At 43.7% G+C, this 27,048-nt stretch overlaps 1 protein-coding gene across 3 annotated transcripts in view; it reads right to left on the bottom strand.

Annotated features, from left to right (window-relative positions):
- Window positions 1-27,048, bottom strand: part of MCC (MCC regulator of WNT signaling pathway) — a 370,732-nt gene that overhangs the window by 61,746 nt on the left and 281,938 nt on the right. For all 3 annotated transcript variants that reach the window (XM_014600959.3, XM_059724934.1, XM_006272103.4), the window contains 3 exons: window positions 25,735-25,877; window positions 18,562-18,725; window positions 11,840-12,046 (listed from right to left, as the gene is read on the bottom strand). In XM_014600959.3, coding sequence (XP_014456445.1) covers window positions 11,840-12,046; window positions 18,562-18,725; window positions 25,735-25,877 — 514 coding nt within the window. The remainder of the gene's footprint in view (window positions 1-11,839; window positions 12,047-18,561; window positions 18,726-25,734; window positions 25,878-27,048) is intronic.

Genomic DNA, 27,048 nt, shown 5'->3' with positions numbered 1-27,048 from the left:
TCCACGACTATCAGGAGGAGGAGAACTTCACGTCTCGTGAAGATCTCTAAGCGCTGCGGAGCATATCGGACCCAGTGTGTATCTCAAGAAGGCTATAGGGGTCTGATCAGCCTCTCGCCTCTCCCTGTTGCCGCCTGATCCCTCGATGTACCCTTCCCTGCGCGCAAGTTCCACGGAGCCTAGCAAACTTCATGTGAGTGAATCCAGAGCTCTACCCGGGGTTCGAGTCCTGCAGTTTTTTTTCTTCCCGTCGCCAAAACCCCCATTGCGACATACTCTTGAGGTTTTTGTTCATCTCCTGTCGCTGAAACCCCATTGCGACGTACCCTTATGTTCTGCAGGTTCAAGTTTTTTGTTTTGTTTTGTAACCGCAACTCAAGCAAGTTTTCCTGCCTGCACCACGACCATCTTCGGTGTAAGTAAAATAATCTTAAATCAACCACTAAGCGTCCATGCCTAATTCTAGCGTGCCGCCTGTCTTCCCTGACCCGGCATGTCCAGGCTGCTGGCCACAGCCCGCCGCGCAAGAAAAAACCCCCGAGGGCCTTGGACCGCTCCCAGCCCGCACACCTTGGTGGGAGAAGGACACCAGAGAATGGGTGCTCAGCCCTCTGGGATCAGAGTCTGAGGCTCCAGGCACCTTAACATACAGGCAACTGACTGGCACTGAAACTGATGCCGGAACTCTTTAAAAGGGGGGCTTGCTGGGAATGGCAGAACCACAAGTAGAACACCAGAGCAGTTGGTGAGTGGACGGAGTGTAGGGGAGGTGGAGCCCCGAGGAACACTGTGGCACTGTTGTGAGTACCCCCGTCATCGGGTTGCTCAGGAAGAACACCACTGAACCCCTCCTTTCTTCAGGTAACAACAAGTCGTGGCAGTAGAGTTAGGGGACCATAGGCATAGGCATAAGCCATAGGCAGGCCTTCCGAGCCCGGAAATCAAAGGAGGTCAAGGGGCCTCGCAGCTTACTATAGTACCTGTGAGACATGCTGAATAAATGGCTTCCCATGGGTCGGTTAGACTGAGATGGGGTCATAGACCAGGTCCTGTTGGAACAATTCCTTTGGGACCCGGAGGAGGACACTCAGGTATGGGTGAGAAGACACCAACCACAGAGCAGTGAAGAAGCCCTCTGCCTCACAGAGGCTTTCGCCAGCTCAGAGAACAAGCATAGTTGGGGGCGAGGCCTCCGTGCCCCAACTGGGAGGATGACTCAAGAAGAGGAAAAGAGGATAGGGCCTCAGAAGGTGATGACGAGGGGTGTAGTCTGCTACCATTGTGGTTGTACCGGCCATATTGCAAGGGAGTGCAGAATGGGTTTTAGCGAACTAAGTCGCGGATTGGCAACATCCACCCCACCTAGAGAGAGAGCGAGGGAAGCCGACCGAGGCGAGCACATGGATTGTAGTTTTAGTACTACCTCACAGGAGGAGGCTGGGAATGCCTGGTCGTGATGGCTTGGATCGGGGATCGGCAGTGCGAGCAACCCCGGACACAGGATGGTCACAGTCCCTACTCCGTGCAGATCTGGCCCCAAAAATGGGGGTGAGGGAGGCCGGCCCTTTAGTGATGACCTGCATCTTGGGCGGCGAGATGTGCTTCCGGAGTTGCTACCTCCTCCTGAGAGTAATGGAGTTCCGAGGAAAACCGAGGGTTGGCCTGGCTCCAGCGTTGGCCTGTGAAATGATCTTAGGCTGAAAGTGGGAACCATTTTACACGGTACTAGAACGTGTAAGAGTGACTGAAGAGGAGAGAAAACGATTAAGAAGAGGTGAGGGCTGGGCAGGAGAAACAGCCTCCCTGCAGGATGGACCTATCTGGGACTGCACTGACATGGAGCAGGTAGCAAGTGCGGCGCAGTTTCGTCGAGCACAACAAGAAGATCCCAAACTGCAATGGCAAGTAACCAAGGACCCAGGAGAGGGGACATCCAGGAGCCACCCTGACTTTGAGGTAATGGGGGCGCTGCTGTACTGGGTCCAGAGGGTTCAGGAGGGGATGGCAGAGAGGCGGCAGATAGTGGTCCTGTCCCCATTTTGCAGGTAAATTTGGAGACTGGCACACAACTCCCCACTAGGTGGCCATTTAGGGTGTAACAAAACCAGGGTGAAACTAGTCCACGATTTCTTTTGGCCCCATCTACAAGAGGATGTGGATAGGTGGGGTGCAGCATGTCCAGAGTGCCAGAGAGCCCAGGAATGGAGACCTCAGAAGGCGCCTTTGCAACCCATGCCAAGCCAATAATTGAGACGCTGTTCTCTCACGTAACACTGGACATTGTGGGTCTCCTCCCAAAATCTCACGGACGGTACCAATACATATTAGTCCTGGTGGATTACATCACACGTTTTCTGGAAGTGGTTCCGCTTAGGTCCATTATGGCTACCTGGGTGGTGGAAGAGTTCCTAAAGTGGATCGTCTGTGTGGGAATCCCATGAGAAATACTCACTGACCAGGGGACAAATTTTATGTCAGGTGTAATGAAGGCACTTTGTAGCACCCTGGGCATCACCCATCTGAAAACGTCTGTTTACCACCCCCAGACTAACGGTTTAGTGGAGAGACTTAATGGGACCATCAAAAGGATGCTCAAGTGTTGCACACAAGAGGACCCACGTAGATGGGAAACAATATTAACCCCACTATTATTTGCCCTGTGGGATGCACCACAAAAGTCTATGCAGTTTTCACCCTTTCAGCTGGTGTATGGCCACAGCCCCACAGGTCTATTACAGATCGTCCGAGAAGAATGGGAAAGGCCAGTGGGATCAGGAATGATGGCAGAAAGATTTTGACAGGAACTACAAGGTTGCATAAACAAGGCCCAGCGAATCACTTGCCAGAATCTTTGAGTCACGCAAGAACAGCAGGAGACCCAGTATAATCAAAGAACAAAACCCAGGACATTCCAACCTGGAGACATGGTATTAGTATCGCTTCCAGCTTTGACGAGTAAGCACCTCTTGATGTGGCAAGGCCCATTTAAAGTGACCCGTCAGGTAGGTCCGGTAGATTATGAGGTGCTCAAGACTGGACACCGCTGTGAGCGCCAAATCTACCATGTCAACCTCCTCAAAGACTGGAGGGCACCACAGGGCTGGATGGCGCAACATGAAGAAGCAGGAGAGGAGTTGGGACCCCCCTACCCTGAGTTAGGGGATGGAACAACACAGAGGGTGCAAGTTCAGCTGGGGGAAGATCTGAATGCCAAGCAATGGCGGAAACTGACGGGGATGATAGAAACCTTCCTGGAAGTATTCCAAGAAACCCCGGGATGGGCACAAGGAATAGAACACAAGATCAGAACGCCATCGGACGCACTAGTCAGGGAATGATGGAGGCCTATACCTCAGCAATTACAACAGGAAGTACAGCAAGAGATAGAAAAGATGCGGAAGCAAGGAATTATCCAGCCTTCTTGAAGTCCTTGGCACAGTCCAATTGTCCCAGCGGCCAAACCCGACGGGTCACTCCGCCTGCGCATAGACTTTCAAAAGTTGAACGCACTAGCAACCTTCAACGCCTTCCCCATGCCCCACATCGCCCACCTCATCGAGAAAAATTGGGGAAGCGAGGTATATATCCACTATCAACTTAGCCAAAGGGTACTGGCAAATTCTGATGAGACTGGCTGAGTGCGCCAAGACAGCTTTTGGAACACCTTGGGGCCTATTTGAGTTTGTACAAATGCCCTTCGGGCTAAATGGAACTGCAGCCACCTTCCAGAGGCTTATGGATTCCCTGCTGGCACCACATCAGCATACACGGCGGCATACATTGACAACATAATCATCTTCACCTCAGATTGGCCACAACACCTTGACGCCCTGAAGGCTGTCCTGGGAGAGCTCAAAGCAGTCAGGATGACTGCTAATCCAAAAAAATGTAAACTGGTGGGTAAAGAGACCAAGTAACTGGGGTTTTGTGTAGGCTGGGGAACTATCCGACCCCTTGCGGACAAACTGGAGGCAATACACCATTTCCAAGAGCCACGCAACTGTCACCAACTCCGGTCCTTCTTGGGGCTCATCAACTACTACTGCAGGTTTATACTACACTTTGCGGAGCTCACCACACCCCTCACAGATACACCCAGAGGACAGGCATCAGGGACGCTAAGATGGATGTCCGAAATGACAAAAAGCTTTATGGAGCTGAAGGAGGCTATGTATTGCGATGTGGTAGTACATACTCCTGACTTCTCTGCCCCTTTTATCTTATAGACCGATGCATTAGGCAGTGCCCTAGGGCAGTCTTACTACAAAGATGGGGGGAAGATGAGCGCCTGGTCACATTTTGCAAGCAACAAACTTAGCCAAGCAGAAACCAGGTATGCCAAAATAGAGAGGGAATGCCTAGCCATACACTGGGTGGTAGAGTATTTTAAATATTATCTGATGGGCCAGGAGTTCCTGGTGGTGACGGATCATGCCCCACTGCAGTGGTTAACCAAAACACAAATAGAAAATACCCGCATAACCCACTGGGCACTCGCTCTTCAACCCTTCAAGTTCATGATACTGTACCGCCCCAGCAAGGATAACCTCGTGGCATATTTACTTTCTAGATATATCACCTCAGAGGATCCAGCCGAGGAGGCACACCAAGCGCATGAGAGGAAACACCAGACAACTTGGGATGCCCAGCAAGATGTCAAAACGCCACAAGGCAGCTTAAGGGAGGAGGTCTGTGGTAGTGAGAAGCCCCCACAGGCGCTAAGGGTGCTGGTGGCATCCCCAGGGTGAACAAGCAGGCCCCCCTGTGCCCCAGTAAACTTACCTCCGGAAGCAGAGTCGGAGATGCAGCCGCAGCTGTGCGAGCTGGCATTATGCCAGCTCTTCAAACAGCTGTTTCCCAGGTGGGGTGGTGCCTGGCTAACTGTGGCAGCTGGTGCTGCTGCCATGGGAAATTCAAAAACCTTGCTGGAAACTGGCATGGGGAGAGGAGGAGACAGCCAGCGGGGAGCTCGCCAAGCAAGTGGTCACTCTGAAGGCTGGCAATAGCAGCATTGCAGGCTCTGCCCCCACATTCAAAGCAGGGGAAGCAGCGTCCTGCTTCAGGCTGGGGGTGGTCTTTCACCAACCACCTAAATTTCAAAGCTCACAGGAGTGTCCCTCTCCCTTGGTGGGAGAAGGAAGCCAGAGAATGGGAGCTCAGCCCTCTGGGATCAGGGTCTGAGGCTCCAGGCACCTTAACATACAGGCAACTGACTAGCGCTGAAGCTGACGCTGGACCCCTTTAAAAGGGGGGCTTGCTGGGAATGGCAGAACCACGAGCAGAACACCAGAGTGACTGGCAAGTGGAGGGATGTAGGGGAGGCAAAGCCCCGAGGAACACTGCGAGACTGTTGTGAGTACCCACATCATCAGATCACTCAGGAAGAACACCACTGAACCCCTCCTTTCTTCAGGTAACAAGAAGTCGTGGCAAGTGAGCTGGGGGACCCTGACCAAGGGGGTGGTGTGGTACTCACAGCATCCACTAGAGACACCACAGGGTATTTGATAACAGTCTTCAAATCCCTATATGCTGGTTATTAAGAGGATGCTGACCAACTATTCTTTGTGGCCACCAGGTACAGAAAATGGAACAATTGTCTTAAATTGCACCAAAGGAAATGTAGCTTCCTATTATTATAGGAATCACAACTTGTGGTAGAGGTGATAACTTTTATTAGACCACCTAGATTTTTGCAAAAAAAATTCTTTAATTGCAAGCTTTTGGGCAGAAACACCCTTCTTCAGGCATAGGAGAAAAGACTGTAAAGTTCTCCAGGGCAGAAATGAAAGTTCATATTTCCTAGGAGAGTTAAAGGGTATTCTTATAGGAAGAACTTTCTCATTCTGAGGGTGGTTAAGCATTAGAACAGGCTACCCAGAGAAGCAGATAGAAAGATTCCTCCTTGGACGTTTTAACCCTGTTGTTCCCATTGCTGTTAAACTAGGGGCTCCTTTTGCAAAGAGCCTTGGCTCAATTCCAATGCAATTTGTTATTCTAAAATAATTTCCAGGTACCACTATGGAGTTGCCTTAATTCTAACTTTATGATAAACTTGCTCCAAGGTATACGGCCATATGACATGGCATTCAAAGCATAGGCAGTAGCCAGCTCAGTGCAATCAGTGTAACTGTAGCAGTTACCAATGTAACTGTGCTCTTTGGAGTTGACCCAGTAGTAACAGCTGTGGGAATATTTTCTCTTATATAAAGACAGACCTCTATATATGACTCTTTTAGACCAAGATTCAGGCACAGGCATTTGATATAAGATCAGAATGAGGCATGTGTGCATGAGCATGTGTGTGTGTAAAGGCTCCAGACTTAGAAGCATTCACTTATAAAATGGCTACATCACACAGAGAAAAGTAGAACTCTGCATAGTGAAATTAGCAGCTACATTAGTGGCATCCTACTGAAATAAATTATTATCTCATTTACTAATGACCTGTGAGAAACAAAAATCCGTATGCAACTCATTTCTTAGCTACTGCTCTGCAAAGCAGCACAATCTGTTAACTGAATGCATTAAATATCTAATTCAATTAACTCTCTAACAAGCCTCAGAAAACCTATTGAGAGCACTTTGCTTGATTATAAACATTGGGCCAAAGTAACAGACCTATTGATTTGGTCAACTCCAACTTATTTTCTCTACCCAATTTAATTTGTGTAGAACAAAACCTAAGTTTTAGCAGGGTCTCCCATTCCACCCTCAAGGGAAATAACCTAAAGTGACTCTGGGTACAGGGTTGGTATGTAAAGAGTCAAAGAAAGCATTTATTATGTAGCAGCTATGGACACAGGTCACATTATAAATGCAAATATGCTTTTCAGTGCAACTATTACACAGTGTTACTGATAACGGTCATCTAGAATAAAGAGATTGCTCCAAAGGGAAATAAACTAATTGTTCTGTATATTAAGTATGGCCCCAAACAGATTCAGTCTTATTTCTTTGCAGTTTATCACATAATGAACATACAGTAGTGACCTCTTCCTCTAGCTTCTACTTTAGTGTGGTCTTTTCACCTTACAGCATAAACCCTTCAATACCAGTGCTGTAACCTCAACTGCTAGTCCGTCACATTTCTGTTACCCTAATAATGCCCAGTTTCACTTCCTGCACCAGCAATTCAAAATCAACAATGTTTTTGCCTAATCTCCTTATATGAGTGTCAAAACATTTCAGTTGCTAATTCTTGACTATACCCAGTTAGGTAGATTAGGCATAGTTTTTTCACTATTGCTTTCCTGGCTACTGTTCTCATCAATATTATTTCCTTTCCCTTGCTATCCATTCTCCTGCCCACTGATATATATATATTTTTTTACCTACTGCCACAGCCTTGGAGCCAAATTGATTAAACCTGCTCCAAGTATATGACCATATGATATGGTATTCAAAGTACAAACAGCAGACAGATCTGTGCTACCAATGTAACCACTCTTTGGAGTTGACCCAGTAGTAGCAACTGTGGGAATATTTCCCTTATAAAGACAGACCCCTATATATGATCCTTTTAGACCAGGAGTAAGGCACAGGCCTTTGATATACCAGTGGATATTAAACATAAAAGTGACACCGAAAACATTTACTTTATTTTCTTGGGAAAAAAAAAAGAGAGAGAAGACATTTCTACCTTATTTTACTGATATGTTCAAATATTTATAATTGTAAGGAACAGCTTTCCTTTGCAGGAACTACACCAGTTAGATCCTGTTATATCATTTAGGTGTCTTATAAATGTCTATTATTTTATCAGGTATGGAAGCCAATGTGCAACTGCCCAGGTTTCTTAAATACAAGTTAAAAAAAAATCATTCTAGTGCTTCTTCTTTTGATATTTCAATTTCTGACTGCTCATGGGCAAGGAAAGGAGTTTAAAAAAAAAAAATTGAGAGCTGACATGGCATAAAGATATACTGATATAATGAATCAAAAATAAGGTTTACACTGTGCCAGCTGTTATTATACTTACCTGAGGTGAATTTGTATAATTAAAAGAAAAAAAGTGAACATTATCATGTTGAGAAGCTAATGAAGCACTCAGTTAAGTTTGTCTATATCTCAAGACACATCAAAAGCCCTAGCTAAAGAAAAAATATTATTAAATATCCAGTCTGAAGATTTCAGGGCTGAGAACTGCTTACACTTCATAGAAGACAAAAATGGTGCAAGAGAAAAAAAAAAGCCAAATACAAACTCCATGTTCCTATATACATTTGTACATAATAATGTATTTAAGCACCACAACAGATGACAGGTATAATCAGTCTTAGTAGAAAATACACTAATTATGATACAAGTGAACAGAAAGATTTGCCATGCAAGACAACTTATGGTTAGATATTTGCAGGGTTGAAATAACAAAGGATACTGTCCTGGGGATAATGAGAAGCGGGACCAGGAAACCCTGCCCGTGGGGCGCAGCACTGAAAAAACCACCAAAATGGAGGAAAAAAGGCAAAACATTTACTTACCTGCAGAAGGAGCAATGCTGGAACACTGAAAGGAAAAGCTTGTGCGGCTTACAAGCCGCGCCTTTACGCAATTAAGGCTGGCGGGTGACGTCACAAGGACGCACCAGCTGGCAAGGATAAAAGCGGCTGCTGGAAACAGGGAGGAGAGAGCGAGTGAGGAGGCGGAGGCTGTCCGCGCTGGCAAAAGACGGAGCCAGCGCGATCAGGGATTGCCCAGATGGCGAATGGCAGCAGAGGCTGCAAAGGATCTCCCCACCTGGGGTATTGAAATTGAGCCCCAAAAGGGGAGGAGCATTTGGGGCGACTTGCCCCTAAAACTGCTGGAGACACCGAACCATGGCACAACGGGTGTAGTGACATGGAGGGAGAGGCTGAAGCTGACCCCGAGGGAATGGGAGTCTCCCTGCATGATTGCTCCCAGGTACCAGGTTGGGGAGCCGGGCTGAGAGCAGCAAGGATAAGGGGACCCCAAGGGACCAGCGTTGAAGGAGCACTGCCAAGCATGGGCAGGAGGGCTTAGAGAGCCAGCCAGTAGGACGCTGGACTGGAAGGTCCTTTGGGGCTTTCTTCCATATTTTTTTCTTCTTTTCTTCATTTTCTTTACCCCTGCCCGACAGGGGCACGCCCCCCGCCAGCTCCAGAAGTAGAGCCGACCTGCTCAAGGGGGTTCCAGATTGAGGGCCTGAGGTGACTGACCATCCTTCCCCAAGGAGTAGGGGGGATATGGCCTAGGGCAATAAGGAGCGACAATACTGCAGGGCGTGTGTGAGAAATGTCACAACCCAAGGGTGTGATTTTGTGTGCGAGCGCTTCGGCACTGCTAAATTATTTCCCACCACTCAGAGCTTTCTTTGCAGGGTGCATTTCTTAGTTGCAAAGAGAAATGCACGGTGCAAAGGAGTTCCCGCCACCCGCATGCAAATTTGTGTCCCACTATTGGCCAGTTCTAAATTATTCCCACGTGGCGGCTAGCGATTGGCTTGCTAGCCATATAAGAAGCTTGAGTGGTTTCCGCCCAAGTTGGAGAACTCCGAGGAGAACCCTGCAAGGGAGGACTCCACAACCATCTGGAGGAGGAGGGCTTCACGTTTTGTGAAGCACTCTAAGCGCTGCGGAGCCTATTGAACCCAGCGCGTACCTTAAGAAGGCTATAGGGGTCTGATCAACCTCTGGCCTCTCCCCATCGCCGAATGATCCCTTGATGAACCCCTTCCCTGCGCGCAAGTTCCACGGAGCCTAGCAAACTTCGTGTGAGTGGATCCAGAGCTCTTCTCCGAGTTGTTTTCTTCGGTTGACACGATGGGCTTGCGTGTTTAGAGCCTTCAACCGGATTGGGCTAGAGGTTCGCATGGAAGGAACTCTTGTCCACTTTTCTTCTTTCCTATCTGTAACTGCAACTCAAGCAAGTTTTCCTGCCTGCACCGCAACCATCTATGGTGTAAGTAAAATAATCTTTAATCAACCGCTAAGCGTCCGTGCCTAATTCTAGTCCGCTGGCCTGCATTCCCCGACCCGTGTGCCAGGGCTGCTGGCCACAGTCCGCCGCGCACTCCCGAGGGCCTCGGACCGCTCCCGGCCCGCACAAGAAACATCCGTACCAGAGGGGGCCATTCCAAGACCAGGCGTCCCGCCAGAGGCTGGTGTAAGGTTGGGGTGTAGGGGAGGTGGAACCCCACGAACATCCCACAAGCAGAGTGGTCATCCCTGAGAGGAACTTCGAGGCTGAACCCCACACTGATTTAAGATTCAAAGACATGCCAGGGAAAACCAGAGGGACAACCAAAGCCCATCATGGGGAACCCACGAAGCCAGACAGCAGACATTCTCTACTGCCCGTGCCAAGGCAACGTGTGAGCGGGCATTTGAGGCCAGGTGGGCACAGATACAATCTAACTCTTGAAAAGCACTGACCTCTTAGAAATGTAGTATTCAAGCTAGTGGTTGCTCTTCTGTAGGACAGGGGTGTCAAACTCATCTGGCTGTGTGAGACCAGTCCACCGGTTGGATGAACAATGTGGGACTGGTTCAGCAGGCTGGACTGGGCCCACAGGCTCCCCCGTCACCTGCATGCTGGATCTACCACCCATGGTGCTTGCTCTAGCTAGTCTGGGACTGCATGGCACATGGCACCCACTGCAAGGAGTATGGGTCCTGGACTGGATAGTGTGTGATGCAGTCCAGACAAGCCAGAGCAGCTGCCGGATCCAGCTTGTGCGGGACCCAGGGAGCACCTCCCACTCTTTCACTGATCTGGAATTACACTGCATGCAATGCCCATTCCAGCTGGATCAGGACATGAGTCACACACGACACCCATTTTGGCTGGTCTGGGGTGGACCAGCTGGAGCGGGCATCACGTGTGGTGCAGACCCAGACCAGCTGCTCGATCCATCATGCAAGGAACCTAAGGAGTCTCTCCTCTCCCCCCACATTCTTTATCCAGTGCCCACTCTGGCTGGACCAAGAGTATCCTGAGCAGGCACTGCAGGTGCTGGATCTGGCATGCAGGGGTGGGGTCCTGGACTTCTGCATAGGGTCCCCACCTGATAATGTGGCTCTGCAGACTGTATCACTGACACTCATATTATAGAAGAAATATAATTTTCAATAATTTACAAAATATCCTGCTAAATACTCCCCCATGTGCAGCACAAAGCTGGTAAGAAAAACAGTCCCATGCTTTAAAAGCAAAAGTACTATTTTATATGCAGATGTTTCATAACACAGTACAAAATTCTTAACTTGTATATTTTAATGGAAGGCAGTAAATCATTTTTAAAAATATCAGAGATTGACCATATACTTTTTAAGCTTTCATCTTTTCCATAACTTAATTTCCAATGTTCTTAGTTTGGCATCTATATGAAGAAAAAGAGCTGTCTAACATAGCAGAGGGCTGGATAATGGAGACAGGGAAACAGGGCATAGTTTGGACAATGTAAAGTTCAATTTGCAGAAAATTATATCCTAGTGACCAGAATCCTGCTTTTTTCTTGCTCTTAATCACAAACTGAATTCTCAAAGGCAAATATCTTTTTGCTGTCCACCAAAAAATGTATCTCACTATAGACAAGTTACACCTGCTCTTCTGTCCATGAAGTTAACTCGTTCTTTGACATTAGATTTTTGTATACAGTGGCTGGTCTTTATCTAGAGACTCCTTGTAGTTACCTTTAATTAATTACAAGGTTAACTACAACCCATTCATAGTCCTTGACTTTCAAAACAGATTCCAGAGAGAAGGTTGCCAAGTTTTTCCAATTACAAAGCTATGTAGATAGGATAGGACCTGTTCGGATCGCTGTACCCAGAAAGGACCCTCTATAAACTGGGCAGACAGTTACGGGGAGTCTTACCCTTCTGCGTAATCTGTCCCTTTCTTCCCGGATAGCATTCATGGTAGCCTTGGTCCTGTTCAGCTCCTCCTCTTTGCTGCACAGCATGGCAGTGAGGCTCTCATTCTCTTCCCTCAAACCAGCCAGTTCCTTTTCCCATCGAGATCTTTCTTCAGAGAAATTGGGATAAAGGTCCCGTCCTAGTACACCTTCTATTTCCTCTACTGTCTGCAAAAACAAAGTGACACTAAAATAAAAAGGAGCAAGACAACAGGTTTTGAAGAGACCAGTAGCACATTATCACCACTCTGTAATGAAGTTAAAGGAGATACGTAAATTATATGTAAAGCGTATGCCCCCACATACAGAATTAACACATTTAAATTTGTGCCTTTTGTTTAGTTTAACAAAAAAATATTTTAAATTGCAGCTAAAGTTGTAGTATTTTATAATCTCCCCACTGTACAGAACCACAAGCACATTGACAGAAAAGGGGTGCTTTATAAACAAAATCACCATCTCATTTACATACATACATATAAACAATGCTATACAGTTTGCATTTACACAGCAACCTTTCCTCTGAGGATCTCCAAGTATTTCCAGTGCATTAAGTAAGCCTCACCATAGGTAAGTGAAGTGCCTATTTTGCAAGTAAAACAACAGACAGATATTTCCAGTTTGTGCCTGGCCCTTCAGCAAACATACAGGGTAGGACAAAACACAAAGACCTTCTCTTTACTCCAGCAGGCTTTGCTTCAGGGACAACTGCATCTCTACATGTAAGGATGGCAGAAGAATGTTTCTTTTTATGCACCTGCAGGGACACACTGTCCACTTTAGGGAAATATGAGGTAAGAGAAGAGAAGGAGCCTTAGCCAGGCATCCTGCAGGGAAAGGTTTCACTATTCATTAAAATGGTGGAGCCTTTGCAGTCCCTATGTACGTCATGACCCTAGGAAGGAATGGTGCACAGACCCTTCCACATCTTCCCCCTTGTCTGGACTGTATCCATTTCACAGACACAATTTAACACACTATGGTTGCCAACTGTCCTTGCTTTGGAAGAAGATGATCTGACTAGCAGTTTCTTTCTCTTGGTATGGGGTCACATTTCTCCTTCACATGTGCTTGTAATAGGTTGACAACTATAAACTTATTGACCCATACTGGTATGGACCAAATATCAAAATATGCTATTTGTTAGCAGGTGCCTACCCTCATTTACTGATTAGCAATCTCTTGTAATCATTCTGCAACACAAAAACGCTGCAATCCTTCATTTATTATTTGCACCAACATCTACAGGTCTCCAATAATCATATGCAGGAGACAAGACAGGCCATTTCAACACAACTTAACGCTTCAAGGAACATTTAAAATTCTGGATGCATGAATGGATTTCATTCTTGAAATGTGAAGAAGGGGAAATAAAACTCCTTAGAGACAGAGCACAGCAAAAGACGGTACTGGAGAGTCTCTTGATAGTGAAAACAATATACTGGAAAGCCAGTCAAGGAGTAAAATCTCTTATTTGGAATAATAAGTTTCCCATTTACAATTAAATCTACTTACTGGCAATGGTTTAATAGGCAACAAATCTGACACGTATTCTCTTTGTCAGCATTGCTAATTTGTTCTGATGCCCCTTTCAAACTGTAATTTTGTCACAGGAAGAAAAGGTGAAAGAGCAAAAATGATCAGTAAGAAAAGGGAAAGATTCCAAACTCTTTACCCACAGACCTCTTTTGGAAAAGCAACATAATAGGTTACATGTACCCACCCCTAACACTGACACTCATCCCGCTGCTCTGACATGCACAATGACAGCAACTATGGACATAAATTAACTGAATCCAAATATAATCCTGACCTTAAACTCCCACAGTCTGATGAGACTGACATCCATTTGCTGACTAAACAGTGGTTCTGGGTCTTTGGATGATTGGATGCTTTGCCATAGCTGTAGTTTGGTGACTAGCACACCATGGTATTTGTGACAAAGAATAAAAGTTAATTGGGACACAAAATATCTGTGTAACTAATGCATTACTGATTTTTCCTCCACTCATTAATTAAACAGTGTTACAACAAGTTTAGACTGTGTACAGTGATACATCAAAGGTACATCTAGGATTTAGCTTCATGCACTGTAATTAGACTCAGGAGCTGATGATCTGAGCACAGAAGTGGATGCCAGGAACACCTTAATTTCAGTCCTTACTCTGACACTGCTTCCTGTGGTATCAGACAAAATATAAATTCTCCCCACCTCAGTTTTTCCCAATACCTTACGTCACAAAGGTGTGGCATAGAGATAATAGACAAAAACATTAACAGATGTTTTAATCTTCACAGCTTCATAAGTGCTAGGTATCCATTACTTTGATAGATATTTGCTGTTCTAAATATCTTAAGCATTAGTCAGCCTAGTCTATGTAAGGTTCTTAAACAAATAACACAGATAGATGGGCAATCTGTTCATTTCAAGGTCTTGTACTGTTTGCAAAGCAAGAAACTCCAACTTGTGCAACCTACACGTTTTGTTTGGGTCAAACACTTACCAGCAACACTATTAAAATGAAGATGAAATCTAATCAGCAAAGGAGGAGGACACAGTATTTCTACATATTTGGGCCTGCAGCCAGGAATATGGCTATAAGTTAAACCACAGGATCAGGATTCCCGGGCCCTGTTCACGTTTCTGCCATGTTCTAGGTGCTCTCGTCTAATAGCTCTCAAAGAAAAGAGGCACAAAACTGGGGCCTGGAGTCAGAGAAGACAATCTCCAGACTCTGCATATATATTAATTGTATGTGCACTCTTAACTTGTTTCTGCCGTTGTAGGATTATGTCCAAGGCAGTTTCTTCATCACCTTCTGAAAAGCCTGTGACCCCCTGGCTGCTATTATGATTCTAGCACTAACAATCCAAGGCTACAGCAAACAGAAAAACATTTGCCTCCCCTATCCCTAGCTCTAAGTTAGTTATGCAGACAGAAATCATGTGCAGAGAGAGGGATCTTACTGACAGGAGAACCAACTGCTGCCACTTACTTATACTGTAAACATCTGACTACTGTTTCAGACTCAGTAGAGCAGGGGTGTCAAAGATATGGCTGACGGGCTGGATTCAGCCTGTCAGCCAACCCATGGTGCTGCCTGTTGCTCTAGGACGTGTCCTACATTCAGTATGTGTCGGCCCCAGTCTTCTGCTAGCTGTGTGCAGTATACACGGGAAGCTGGTGAGCAAACAGGACCAGTCCAGGGTATGTGATGGCTCTAGCATAGAGGGCTGGTCTGTGGGCCTGATTCTAGTCAGCTTGATACCCCTGCAGCAAAGGATAAGTTACCAGTGTTAAGCAAACTAAAGAGTGTTAAAAGGCAGCTTCTGCATCTTAATCTGTCTCCTACCCCACTGAATCCACAGGCTGCACTTTCTGCAGGAGTAGGTAGGTAAGAAAAGGCACATCAACCTTTAAAGAAGGCTCCAAAAGGTCCACAACACAGATCTCTTGAACAGTCTTGGTAACTGAAGATGTTTAATCCCAGTGCTCCATAAATACTGGATTCACAATTAAAAGCCCTAGTCCCAATTTTGAAGGCGTTCCAAGGAACTCTTCCAAGCTACTGAATGGATTCTCTTGCTTTTCCTCTCTCCTTCTCATTCTCTCCCTCTTCACCTCCAGCAGTGATCACTTCCCTAGACAACTACATTCTTTCTGCTAGAAGTACCAAACTCTGTCTTGAAGGTGGCACCCAGAGGGAGGCAGACCATTGCCATTAGCAGTCCAAAGGCTATGAACTCACTTGAGAAGGTTAGAATGGCTACAGGCCTCCTTTGGTTCTGCAAGGGTTTCAGTTTAGCTCGCCCACAGCCACAATAAAAACAAAGACAGAAAGGGAAGGAGACAGAACTTGGATGAGGAAGAAATAAGAAAATATTGCCTGAAACAATTAAACTAGATCACATAGTTTTACACTGTGATTGAAATAATCCTTACAAAGTGCTTGGATACTATAGAAGATGATCACTTTGTAAGCAACAGATTACGTAGAGAAGTGTGGGAAGTCTTAGAAAATAAATCAAATAAAATTTAGGCCATTCCAGACAGCAAGTTTTTAAATGTTTGATAACTAAGTGCGAGTCTGGTCACTTATACACTTTATAACTGACAATTCAGTAACCTGAAGAGTCAACAGGAGAAGAACATACTGGCTAGGGACAGACATTACACATAAACTAGTTTAAGTGATCAGAAACAGGTTTAAACCTGTAACAGAACAGATGTTCAGTGCACATAAACCATTTCGAAAATGGCTGAAACCGGTTTGAGCATGAGTGACTGGTGCCTCCTGAACCTGGGGGGGGCACCTGCAGAAGCCTTTGGCAGTGGCAGCCCTATCAGGGGGGCTCTAGCCCTACCAACAGCATCAGTGTCACACATCAGGGGGGCACCGGCCCTGTCGGGGGGGCACGTGCACCCCCTACCAGTCGCCTATGGTTTGAGATAAACCTGGTTGAATGTGGTATTAGACTTAACTGATTTGGCTCAAACCTGTTTATGCAATGTCTGTCCCAGACCCATTGCTAGTTTAAGTTAAACCAGACTCCCCCACCATCCCAGCACGCTCTCTGGGCTGGGTGGGGCTCCACAGCAGAGCTGGCCCTTCCCCTCTGCTCCCTGGCTGCAGCTCCAGCAGAGACTGCAGGTGTCTGCCTGGGTTCTGCTCCCCCCTTCCCCTCTAAGCAGGGATTCCACCACCCCCTCTACCTTATACAGACACAGCATTAGTTAGCAAACCACATGCTGGCTATGGTCTGTGCTATGGCAGATGGGACAAAGGCAGAATCAACTTTTCTTAATGGGGTGATAAACACTGAGTTAGGGAGATAAACACTATGTTATCAATTCACTGCTGGGCTCGTGGGGGGTGGAACTCCTCCCTAATCAAAGTGTCCCACCAGGGCCTGGCCACATCCCGCTCAGCTCAGCACTGTAGAAGAGAGGGAGGGCTGCTCTAGCATCCCCCAGCTTCTAGCCTGAGCCACTGCAGGCATGTGCCTGCAGGTCTGGGATGTCTGTGCAGTCACCAACTGATTTAGCCTAGTCAGGTTAGACTAACCTGCAAAGACTGAATCAACTCAGGTTCAGGCTTTTTGAATGTCTGTCCCTAGCCATTAAGAGAAAACGATGGTGAAAATGCCGCATCAAATAAATATGACCTTCCTAAATTAAAAGTCCTTCAACTGAAGCAGTGTATAAAATAATTTCTGAATCAAGTAAGGCTTAAAACTCTCAATATCTTCACAACTTCTGAGAGTAAAGCTTCTGTATATCTTGGAGATAAATAGGTGTGTAAGTGCTCTCCCATTTTACCCTGCTCAAGGTCCAAGAAATAATATTAATGCATCTACTTTTGTAACGCAGTTAGCCTTAATAGTAAGTCACAACAAGCAGTAAACAGGAAAAGGAGCCACCCACCATTTGTGTGGATAGTTTTTCAGTTAACAAACAAAATGAAATAAGATCATGCTTGGGCACCTAATAGAAAGAACAGGATTGGGCCCTCAGTCTTTTAGGTTTATATATCACTTTATCTAAGAAACAGCTTTCCCATCTGCCAAAAAACAGAAAATTCTGTTGTCAAAACAAGCTGTAATGATCAATAACTGATATGCTTAGGACAAAGATTCCTCACAGTAGCTTATTAAGAATTTAAATTAAATTAGAGAATGCCATTCTATTATCTTTATGTGATCGTAATCCTGCAACGAAGCAAAGCAGAGAAATGCTGAAAACAGTTCAGAGATCTTTTCTTGCCAGAAAATCCTTAATCCACTCTTCCTGGCAAAACTCCAGATAACACAAGCTAACAAGACTTTTCTGTTTTAAAATATGTCTTCTACATGGCACCTTCTGAAGAAGGTTTTTTGATGGGAATAACATAACCTAAACAGGTTCTGAAATAGGTCAAAGATAAAGTAACAGAAGTGCTTTACATCTTCATCTATTTTCTGCAACTGGACTGCTGAACAGTTTCAATTTGCTTTTCCATCTTGTACAAGAACAAGTTGTTTTCCCCACTCCTCATGCATAGTCTGTGGTGGGTATTCATGGATAATCTGGTTTCCAAGCTCTTTGTTTGTGCTCTGCTACTTACACTGTTGGACAATCCATTTATGGTTTTGCAATGTGGATAATTAATTAGATTAAGATGCATTTCTGTATTAACTAAATTATATTTTGCTCTGTGCTGCCTTCTCCAGTTAGAAATAATAAGCATAGGATGTGTGTGGCTTACCTACTGGTTTTATAAGAAAATAAAACAACAACATTGAAACGACAGTGTTTTGCCATGGCCCCATAACTGCAATGAAATAGTATACATTGTATTTACAGATATAGCTACAAGTGAGGTACAGTCACTGACTTCTATCTGACTTAAGATAAATTACTTGTTTGTTCAGCTACCCTTACTAAGTTAGCTGATACTATGCCTTAGTTTCTCCATCTGTAAAATATAGATGAGACAGCCATTCTTTTAGATCTATGGATGAAAAACATGTTCCAAGGCCTACGCATAATATTATCTTATCTCTCCCAGAAGGGCATTGTGAGGCACAGCAAGTCTTTCTGAAATGCTCTGAGATTCTCAGATGAAAAGTGCTTTAAATATAAAATATGACTATGTATCTCATGTGTACATGATATATTCAGTGATTAGTTAATGCTGTTGCACCTTAATAGCTAGGTCACAATGTTCGCTGGCAGTGGTGAGCTGTTCAATGTGTCTGTCCACTTCTGCTACAGACAAACTACAACTGCTCTTCTTCCTCCCACAGACTACGTTCTCCAGTCCTGTCAGCACTCTCTGAAGTTCTGAGTTCAAGTCACTGCAGTTATCTGTGAAAGAGAAAGACCATGTTAGACAGGCACCAGCTCTAACCAACCAGAAGGCTACAATCTAATATTGATCAATAGCATTTTACAGGAGAGTAACCAGTCTTGCTGTATCCTGAGGCCTGAATTCTCAAATAACAAATTGCTCAAAACCTAACATATAAACCTGCTACCCACTTATTTCAGAATGCTTTATTTGCATGCAGGCATTATTTCAAACACACCTCATGTTACCGCATTTCTATCCAACTGGACTGCCTAGTTTTTGCTGTTCTTTTTCCTGTCACTGTAGATTATCTTAATCCTTTTTTTGTGCTTGATCAGAGATTTTCCTCCTCAGAATCAAACTGCTCTTCTGTCCAGTTTACTCAGTGATGCTATAATCTACTAGCTCTTAAAAAGGAAGGCCTTTTGGGGTTTGTGCTTGAACATTGCCAAATTTAAAAAAACCTTCAGAAATCATGCCAAGTGATTGTTTTATGAAGCTAATATTTCAATTCTACTGCTGTTTATTTTTTGTGCGTTTTTGAAAAGGATACTGGGAACATTCATGGAACCCAATAAAAGCACTCATTCTTACAATGCTCCACACTGTAATCACATTAACAACCTGCTTTAGTATAGGAACATACTCATCATTCTCACAAGCATCAGATGATTACTCCCTTTCTCCAGTGTTTTGGCAGCACTTTGTATTTGTGGTATCATCCATTTAACTCCTTAGTTTTGTGATACCCAAACAATCCTTATGCCTTGTGAGCTAATCTTACAAATTTTTCATATCCTCCCCCAAATTACATTCAGTGAGAAATAACAGTAGTCCCTGATGTGCACATATGGCCAAACTCACTCTTGGGTTATGAAAGCATCTTGAATATATCCACTTCTAGGCCATTAATTCTGTAAGCTTCAAACTATAACCAATTACTGCACTGTAGAGCACATGGTGGTCTTGAATTTTGTGATGATGTACTATTTTCACAAAACTGTTAATATTCAAAAGACTGTCATGTATCCAATTTATGTGCATGGGTTATTCCTTTACTACTGCTCCAAATAGGACTTCTTTACAGTCAAGCATTCCAAATATAACCTTCATGGCTGGAGTTTTCAAAGGCTGGACACAGGCATTCCAGTCCCTCTGCAATTCCCTGGAAGGGGAGGTCTACCTTACTTAGGCTACTCTGAAAAATCTTAGCCTAAGACAGTGACTAATAATAAATGAAGCATAGGGGTACTACAGACTATGAAATAAATCATTTTAAAAATTCAAAATCCAAATTAGTCTCCTTTTTTAATTAATATCCAGCCAAATTGTCAAGACTGGCTACCTATGCTACAATTCACTTGTGCATACAGGAACACAGACAGCTACGGAACACAGACAGCTATGCACAGTGCAACATTTGTGTGCAAATCTGGTGCTGCAGTTTAGACAGCCATTAAAAAAAATATGGACTAATTAACGCTTAAAACAAAATAAAAACAGCCTGAACACTAAAATAATTCTATCCACCAAGGTACCAGTAACACTTTCTTTTTACTCAGGACATGGACCTAATGTTGCTACTCAAACATTTTTGCAACCTCAAAACTGAAACAGAGATTTGGGTCTTTTGTGTTTAAATAGCAGTAGCAATAATAGTAGGTTGTTATTCTTATGCAGTCTTTCCAGCTTTACACAAAAAAATTAAGTGATCTTTTCATCCAGGAATAGGCCTGCAACAGAGCATAGCCCTGGAGCTAATGAAAAATTAACGTTAGCAAAAGCAACTTCCTGTTAAAAACAAACTTATCAATGGCATTGTAAATATGGATAGGCAAAAGAATCCTGCATTCTTCATACGTGTTAAACCCCCAAGGAAGCCATGTGCCCAAAAACTTCCTACTCCCTCAAAACCCTGCTATAAGTAATTATTCTGTAAAACATATTCCTCTTTATAAATAAAAGTCACTTCTGAGTCATGGACGCACCGTGACAAATATTTAAATGTGAAATCTATTTGCTTAGCTTGCACTTCTGCAACTCCGTAACTTCTTGTATCCACATTCTGTTCCAGTCAACAAAATAATCCCTTCACAAACAAAACGTCATATGCTAAATTTTCCACCTAAGGGAACATTCTTCCCTGAAAATAAGAGTTCGTAATAATGTTGGAGAGACCTGTATCTTCAACAGAAGCTAATTTAAAGCCAAACATCAGGGTTTACAAGCTACAGAATGGCAGATTAACAATTTTAGTTCCTGATATTTTATTGCTTATAGCAGTACAGAAGCATATCTAAATTTATTAGTTTATCATGACATGCAAGTGTAGTTGGTGTGTCAATGAGCTTGCTATATACTAATGCTGCATACAGCACCATGCTTTATGAAGTCAAGCTTAAATAACATTATATGGATAAACCAAAATGAGGCTCACTTTTAAAGCTAAAAGTTTTACTAAAACATACAAACAAACAGACAGACAGACAGACAGACAGACAGAAGACTGTGGGTGTGTAGGAAGAGTATGGGAACTAGATTAATTCCTTATAAATGTCACAACCCAAAGGTGTGATTTTTGTTTGTGTGCGCGCTTCGGCACCGCTAAATTATTTCCCGCCAATTTGTCACTTTCTTTGCACGGTAGAGTTCTCTGCTGCAAGAGAGAACTCTGGTGCAACGGGGGATTTCCCGCCAGATTATAGCTTCTTTGCAGTGTGCATCTCTTTTGCATTGTAGTGACGCACGCTGTAAAGAAGTTCCTGCCATTTGTATTAGGATTCGCGCCACGTTATTGGCCAATTCCTAATATAGGCACACGTGGTGGCTAGCGATTGGCTTGCTAGCCATACAAAAGGCTTGTGTGGTTTCCACCCAAGTTGAAGGACTCCACGAACACCAGAGGAGGGAGTACGAGAGAGATTCTGTGTGAAGATCTCCAAGCGCTGCAGACCCTCGCGGACCCGACGTGCCTCCCCTAAGCAGGCAATAGAGGCAATGGAACTGAGTCTACGGAGCTTTCGCTTCTCGCCTCTCCCTGTCGCCAAGCGTAATCCTAGATGTATCCCTTTCCTGTAACCGGACCCGCGGAGCCTAGCAAACTCCGGGGAAAACTTATCGGACCCGCGGAGCCTAAATAACTCCGGGGAAACTTTTCGAAACCAACTTAACCGGACCCGCGGAGCCTAGCAAACTCCGTGGGAGCAATCGATTTGTCAGAGTCCTCCAACGAGGATTCAAGAGGGAGCTGTGCCTGGAAACCTGTCCAGCCTACACCAATACCATCTTTGGGTGTAAGTAAACAATCTTTTCAATCAACCGTTATGCCTCCGTAACTAATTCTAACTCGCGTGCGCTAAACCGCCCCACAGTTCTCTCCAGCCCCACGTGCTCGGGCTGCTGGCCACAGCCCATGTGCAACGAAGACGGGTCCGGTACGACCCTGGTTTGCCCCCGGCTCGCCCATGGCGGCCAGAATGGGATCGGAATCACTGCTGCACATGGTGACAAGGGTGGGATCGGGGCCCGGCCCGCACAATAAACAAAGTATCATTTTTAATGTGCCTGTGTTACAATGGTTATGTGTATTTCCATATTCCCCTGATGTGCTGGGAAGTTAAATGCCAGCATTGCATTAATCTATGTACCAGAAAAAGTAATACTGCTCAGTGAAATACTGTTGTCCACGGTGAGTGAACCAATTAAAGAAAAAATCCACCACCAAAAACACAGAAAAGTAAATTGAATTACAAAAGGTCTTTCACAAGTTTGTTATTAGTAAAATAAGTAAAGACAATAAGCCAAACTTTTTGGGCTCAGTGTCTAAAAATTAAGCCTTGAAATCAGTGGTCCTCAGCCTTTTCAGATTCAAGGCATCCTTTGATAGACTCAAGACACTCCTCAGAAAATGTTAGTGCTTAGTTTTCATTTGATTTTTGACTACAGAAAGACAATAGAGCAATTTCTTCTGTTTCAAAGAACTGAGACCACAACAGGACAAAATGCTTTTAACACTATGGACTCCTATTTGAAATCTCTGATTTTGCCTTGTGAATCTTGTTTGCACACCTAACAACGCTAACATTGTGTGGTACCCTGTGGCACCCCTGAAAGGATCTCAAGGCAACCTGATTGGGAATCACTGCTCTAAACTCATAATTAGGCACTTACATGTGGATTTGGGAGCCTAAATCAGATATCTGAATTTGAAAAAAACTGCCTATAGTTTCTTAAAATATAGAACTATTCTAGCTATATATTTACCTTACCAGAGTGTTTTAAAATCTTTTAAAAAGTGACTTGAAAACCCTGGATAAGGGACATAATAAAAGTAATGCTTGTAAATACCCGTACTATTGTAAAAGTATCCTATTAAATTCTTTGTTCAAGAGGCTGAAATGCAGGACTTCCTTTAAGCAACACGTTTATTTGTGATCAACTGTCATAGTTCTGAACAAAGGGTAATTCATTTCATGTTAGGATGTAAAATGACATGCAGAAACCTTATTTCATATGATTGTTTCAGAAGCCTAGTGCTTTCTATGTTATTAAACTGCAACTCAGGTCAGTGATTACTGTGTCCAAAGGTCAGTTTACTTTCAGTACGATTCTGCTTCATAGCATTTATCTTGGGGAAAAAAAAATCAAAAGGCCTCACTAATGAAATGCACAGGCCTGGTTCAGTGGCAACAGCTTACCACATATAGGGAAGCATCTACTGCATGTTTTGACACAATAAACACAGCCTCACAAAGAGTTTATGGCTTGATATTTGAGAATTTCAAATTTAGCAACAGGAATGAAAAAGATGCCTGTTTTAATGATTTTCTATAATGGTCCTTATGTATGGTAGCAGGACCTATCCACAGAAACTCTTTCACCCCCGATGTAATTTACTTAATGAGCAAATGGCAGAGAGCTGTTTATTGTTCACATAATAAAATATACAGTTGAGGTTTAAAAATTAGGGGAAAGACGAGAGGAACAATCCATTACAGAGATAGGGCAAGAAGCCAAATCATAATAAAATATTATACCAATGACATGGTTCTGTTAACCTAAAGTTTTGATCAGCAGCAACAAGAGCAGGTCAGTTAATGTTAATGTATAAAGGCATAAAAAGGTTTAACTTTTGCTCATGTTGCAAATGTGTACAGACATGTCTGTGTTAAGGAACAGGCTAAATTTACTAACAGGAAACACAATATAAAAGAAACAGTGTTTTAATACTCAGGGACTGATTCAGTGTTGATTTACACATCACATAATCCTTCTGAATCAACAAGATTGCAGAACATGTAAATCAGCACTGACCTAATTCCTTGGTGTGGAACGAAACTGGCTGAACTCGTGCACATCCTCATAGCACCTGGGGGAAAGAACAGGACCTAAGCATCTTGTTTTATTTTTTCAATCCTGTGACATCCAAACACTTATCCAAATATGTGTACACAATGTAGCATATCAGTTATTGAAAATAAAACCCACAACTCTGAAACCATAATGCCCCCCTCCTCCAGCACATGAAAGCACGCATACAGTTCTGCTTTCAAGCCACATTTTTGGTCTTAATATCCACTCAGTAACTGCAGACTTTGGTTGGCCCTCCTGTACATCAACTATTTGGGACAAATTTATGCCTGGTGTAACTCCACTGAAATGAATCATATTCTGTCTCATATCATTTAAGAAGCAGGGTCACAGACCTTCTCAATTCAACATTCCTTTTCAAGGACTGGACAAACTACCACCCAATGACTCAATAAACTGCATACTTTCCTAGGGATTGAACATTTGCAGGAATGAAATTACAGAACCACCCACCCATTGTATAGTAGGAGCTGTGTCACAGTTTTTGTGTTTTAACAAGAATGCTGTTTCTTTCTTGGGATGGCACGTAAGATTCACCCATCACCCTGAGAAAGCTTTATTCAGAAAGTACAGACCATAGCCAGAGATCAGGGCAACACTAAGTGGTGCCTGGATAACTACTGCATAAAGAAAGCATGAAATAAAAAAAGTTTTGTTAACCAAGTATACCATAGGACAAACTACCTTCCAGAGGAGCATATGTAGTAGAAGTGTTCTTAAATTTGGGAGAAAGGAGTTTCTTTTGTTATACTTTCTTATTTTAATATTTAATTCTATTTTTATAAGTTGTCTTTTATTGTAAGCTGCTGTGAGCCTTTATTTGGGAAGGGCAGCATATAAATAAATAAATAAATAAATATAACCACCATTAAAAAATGATTGTATTGTTGCCAACTTGAATGAGAATAGCACATATTTGGTGTTTAGCATAAATTAATAAAGTATGTAGGAAACAACTATCACACCATACTTTGCCCAAGGAGGCATGGATTTTAGACACTTATAAGAGAAAGGGAAGTAGGTATTTTACAGTGAAGGATGTACCTCTTGTTCCCACTTAAGTAAATAGGACCAGTATTTGATCTAGTGGGGTGTTATTTAGATATTCTCTCTCTAATGGGATATCAGTGACATCTCCAAAGCCTAGAAAAATATATGCACACTAATACTGAGCATACCTTGCTAAAAATGATATCTGCACCTTCTACTAGCTTTGCATGAAAGCACTGAAATTCCTAACCTGAGCTTAGCTCAAAAAACAGACTCCCTGCCACAAAGAGCATTCTGTAAGTCTCCCCAAAGCAGCCAGGTGTCATTGAAAAAAAAATGTTATCTATCCATAAGTTGATGGCTCTCAGAAAGCAATAGAACTTGAAAATCATTGCTTGGGAAGACAAGTTTAAGAACAATCCTTGCTCTGCTTCCTATGAAAGCCTCTTAAATTTATCTGCAATTAGTAATAGGTAACATTTGAAATACAGTAGCAGCATTTAAAAGAAACTGTCAATTTTGCAAAAATAATTTTATTTCATATTTATTAAAGGCCTAAATTATTTCTATTTTTACTTCTCTTCTACACACTGTGATCAGTATTTTGCAGGCTATGATGGCTTTCCTTTTGTCAGAAACATCCTCTCTCTTCAGAATTTCACTCACCCATATCAGCAGTAACCATGGTGGACTGGTTCTCTGGTACTGAGACAGAAGTCTGATCCTGGTCCATGCTGCGTGAATCATCATTGACCTCATGCTGGCTGTGGCTGAGCTCTGATCGCAGTTCTGAATACTCATCTTCTTCCCTAGGGAAGAGGCACAAAGGGAAAAAAAAAGATTAAAAAACCTTGAAAGAATACATTCTTCTACTGCATACATTTCTGTTCTGTTGTAGGGCAGATGCTGGACATGACTCAAACAGAACAGGGTACATATGCTGTAAAGGAGAGCAATTATCTACACTGGATTATAAACTACCCTGTTTATGGGGTAGGGAGGGTTTGGCTAGCATTTCTGAATTGTGAAGTCTGACCAAAGCTCTCATGATCATTCCGGATCAATCACCGTACAGGGGATACCATCACTACACAGGGAAGTTATTTTGAAGCAAGCCAGGGCACAAATGTAACTCATACGAGTTATTTTGCAATAACTCCTTGTGTAAATACCAACTCCACCTTTAGATGGTAAGTAGTACCCAGAGACGGGAATTTCAGACTACTTGTACAGATTTTAGATCCTATTTCCCTCAGGAAGGTTTGTAACTCCACTGGAGAAGTGGAAGCAAAGAATAGGAGGACCCTTCTACATTTCAGCTCAATAGCCTAGCGGTTAGGGTACTTGCCCAGTGAATAGGAAAACCCAAATTCTAGGTCCCCCTTACCCAGAGAGGGCCAGAACCTCCATTGCTCCCATTTCGCAGCAAAAAACCCTAACTAGTAGGACACAGCCTAGGCAGAGCCATCGAGTCCTCCACCCCTCCTGTAGAACCTAGCCCGCCCATTGGGAAACCAAAAAGGGCAGCCAGCCAGAGGCAGTATGGCTCCGTGAGATGGGCACTCCCATCAAAGGATGAGCCTTGGGTTCTAGCTCCTGCCTCTGCCCCACACTGCTATATCACTTCTGCCTATCCAATGCATATTACCGACTATTTGCAGGTAGGGGCCTATACATATACAGGTCTATATGCACCTGTCGGCAAGTGACTATTCGTTTTAAATCTTTTGGAAGGCAAAGCACATATGAAACAGAAGGGCAACAAACCACTGGGGTTACTGGAAAACAGAAGCCCTAATCACATGTATTACAGTTATTTGTCAAGTTACTTCCCTCAAAATGCTCTGGGACACATTGGCCTTTCTTTGAAACTAAAAGCTTTATGAAGGGACTCTGTCCCCTTATCTCCACATGAAAGATTTGAGGAAGAGGGGAAGGCGGATAAAGAAATATGCAATTACATCACTTTTTAAAAGAAAA

The sequence above is a fragment of the Alligator mississippiensis genome, chromosome 3 (assembly GCF_030867095.1).
Source record: "Alligator mississippiensis isolate rAllMis1 chromosome 3, rAllMis1, whole genome shotgun sequence".
Lineage (NCBI taxonomy): Eukaryota > Metazoa > Chordata > Crocodylia > Alligatoridae > Alligator > Alligator mississippiensis.
This window is presented reverse-complemented; position numbering and strand designations above follow the sequence as displayed.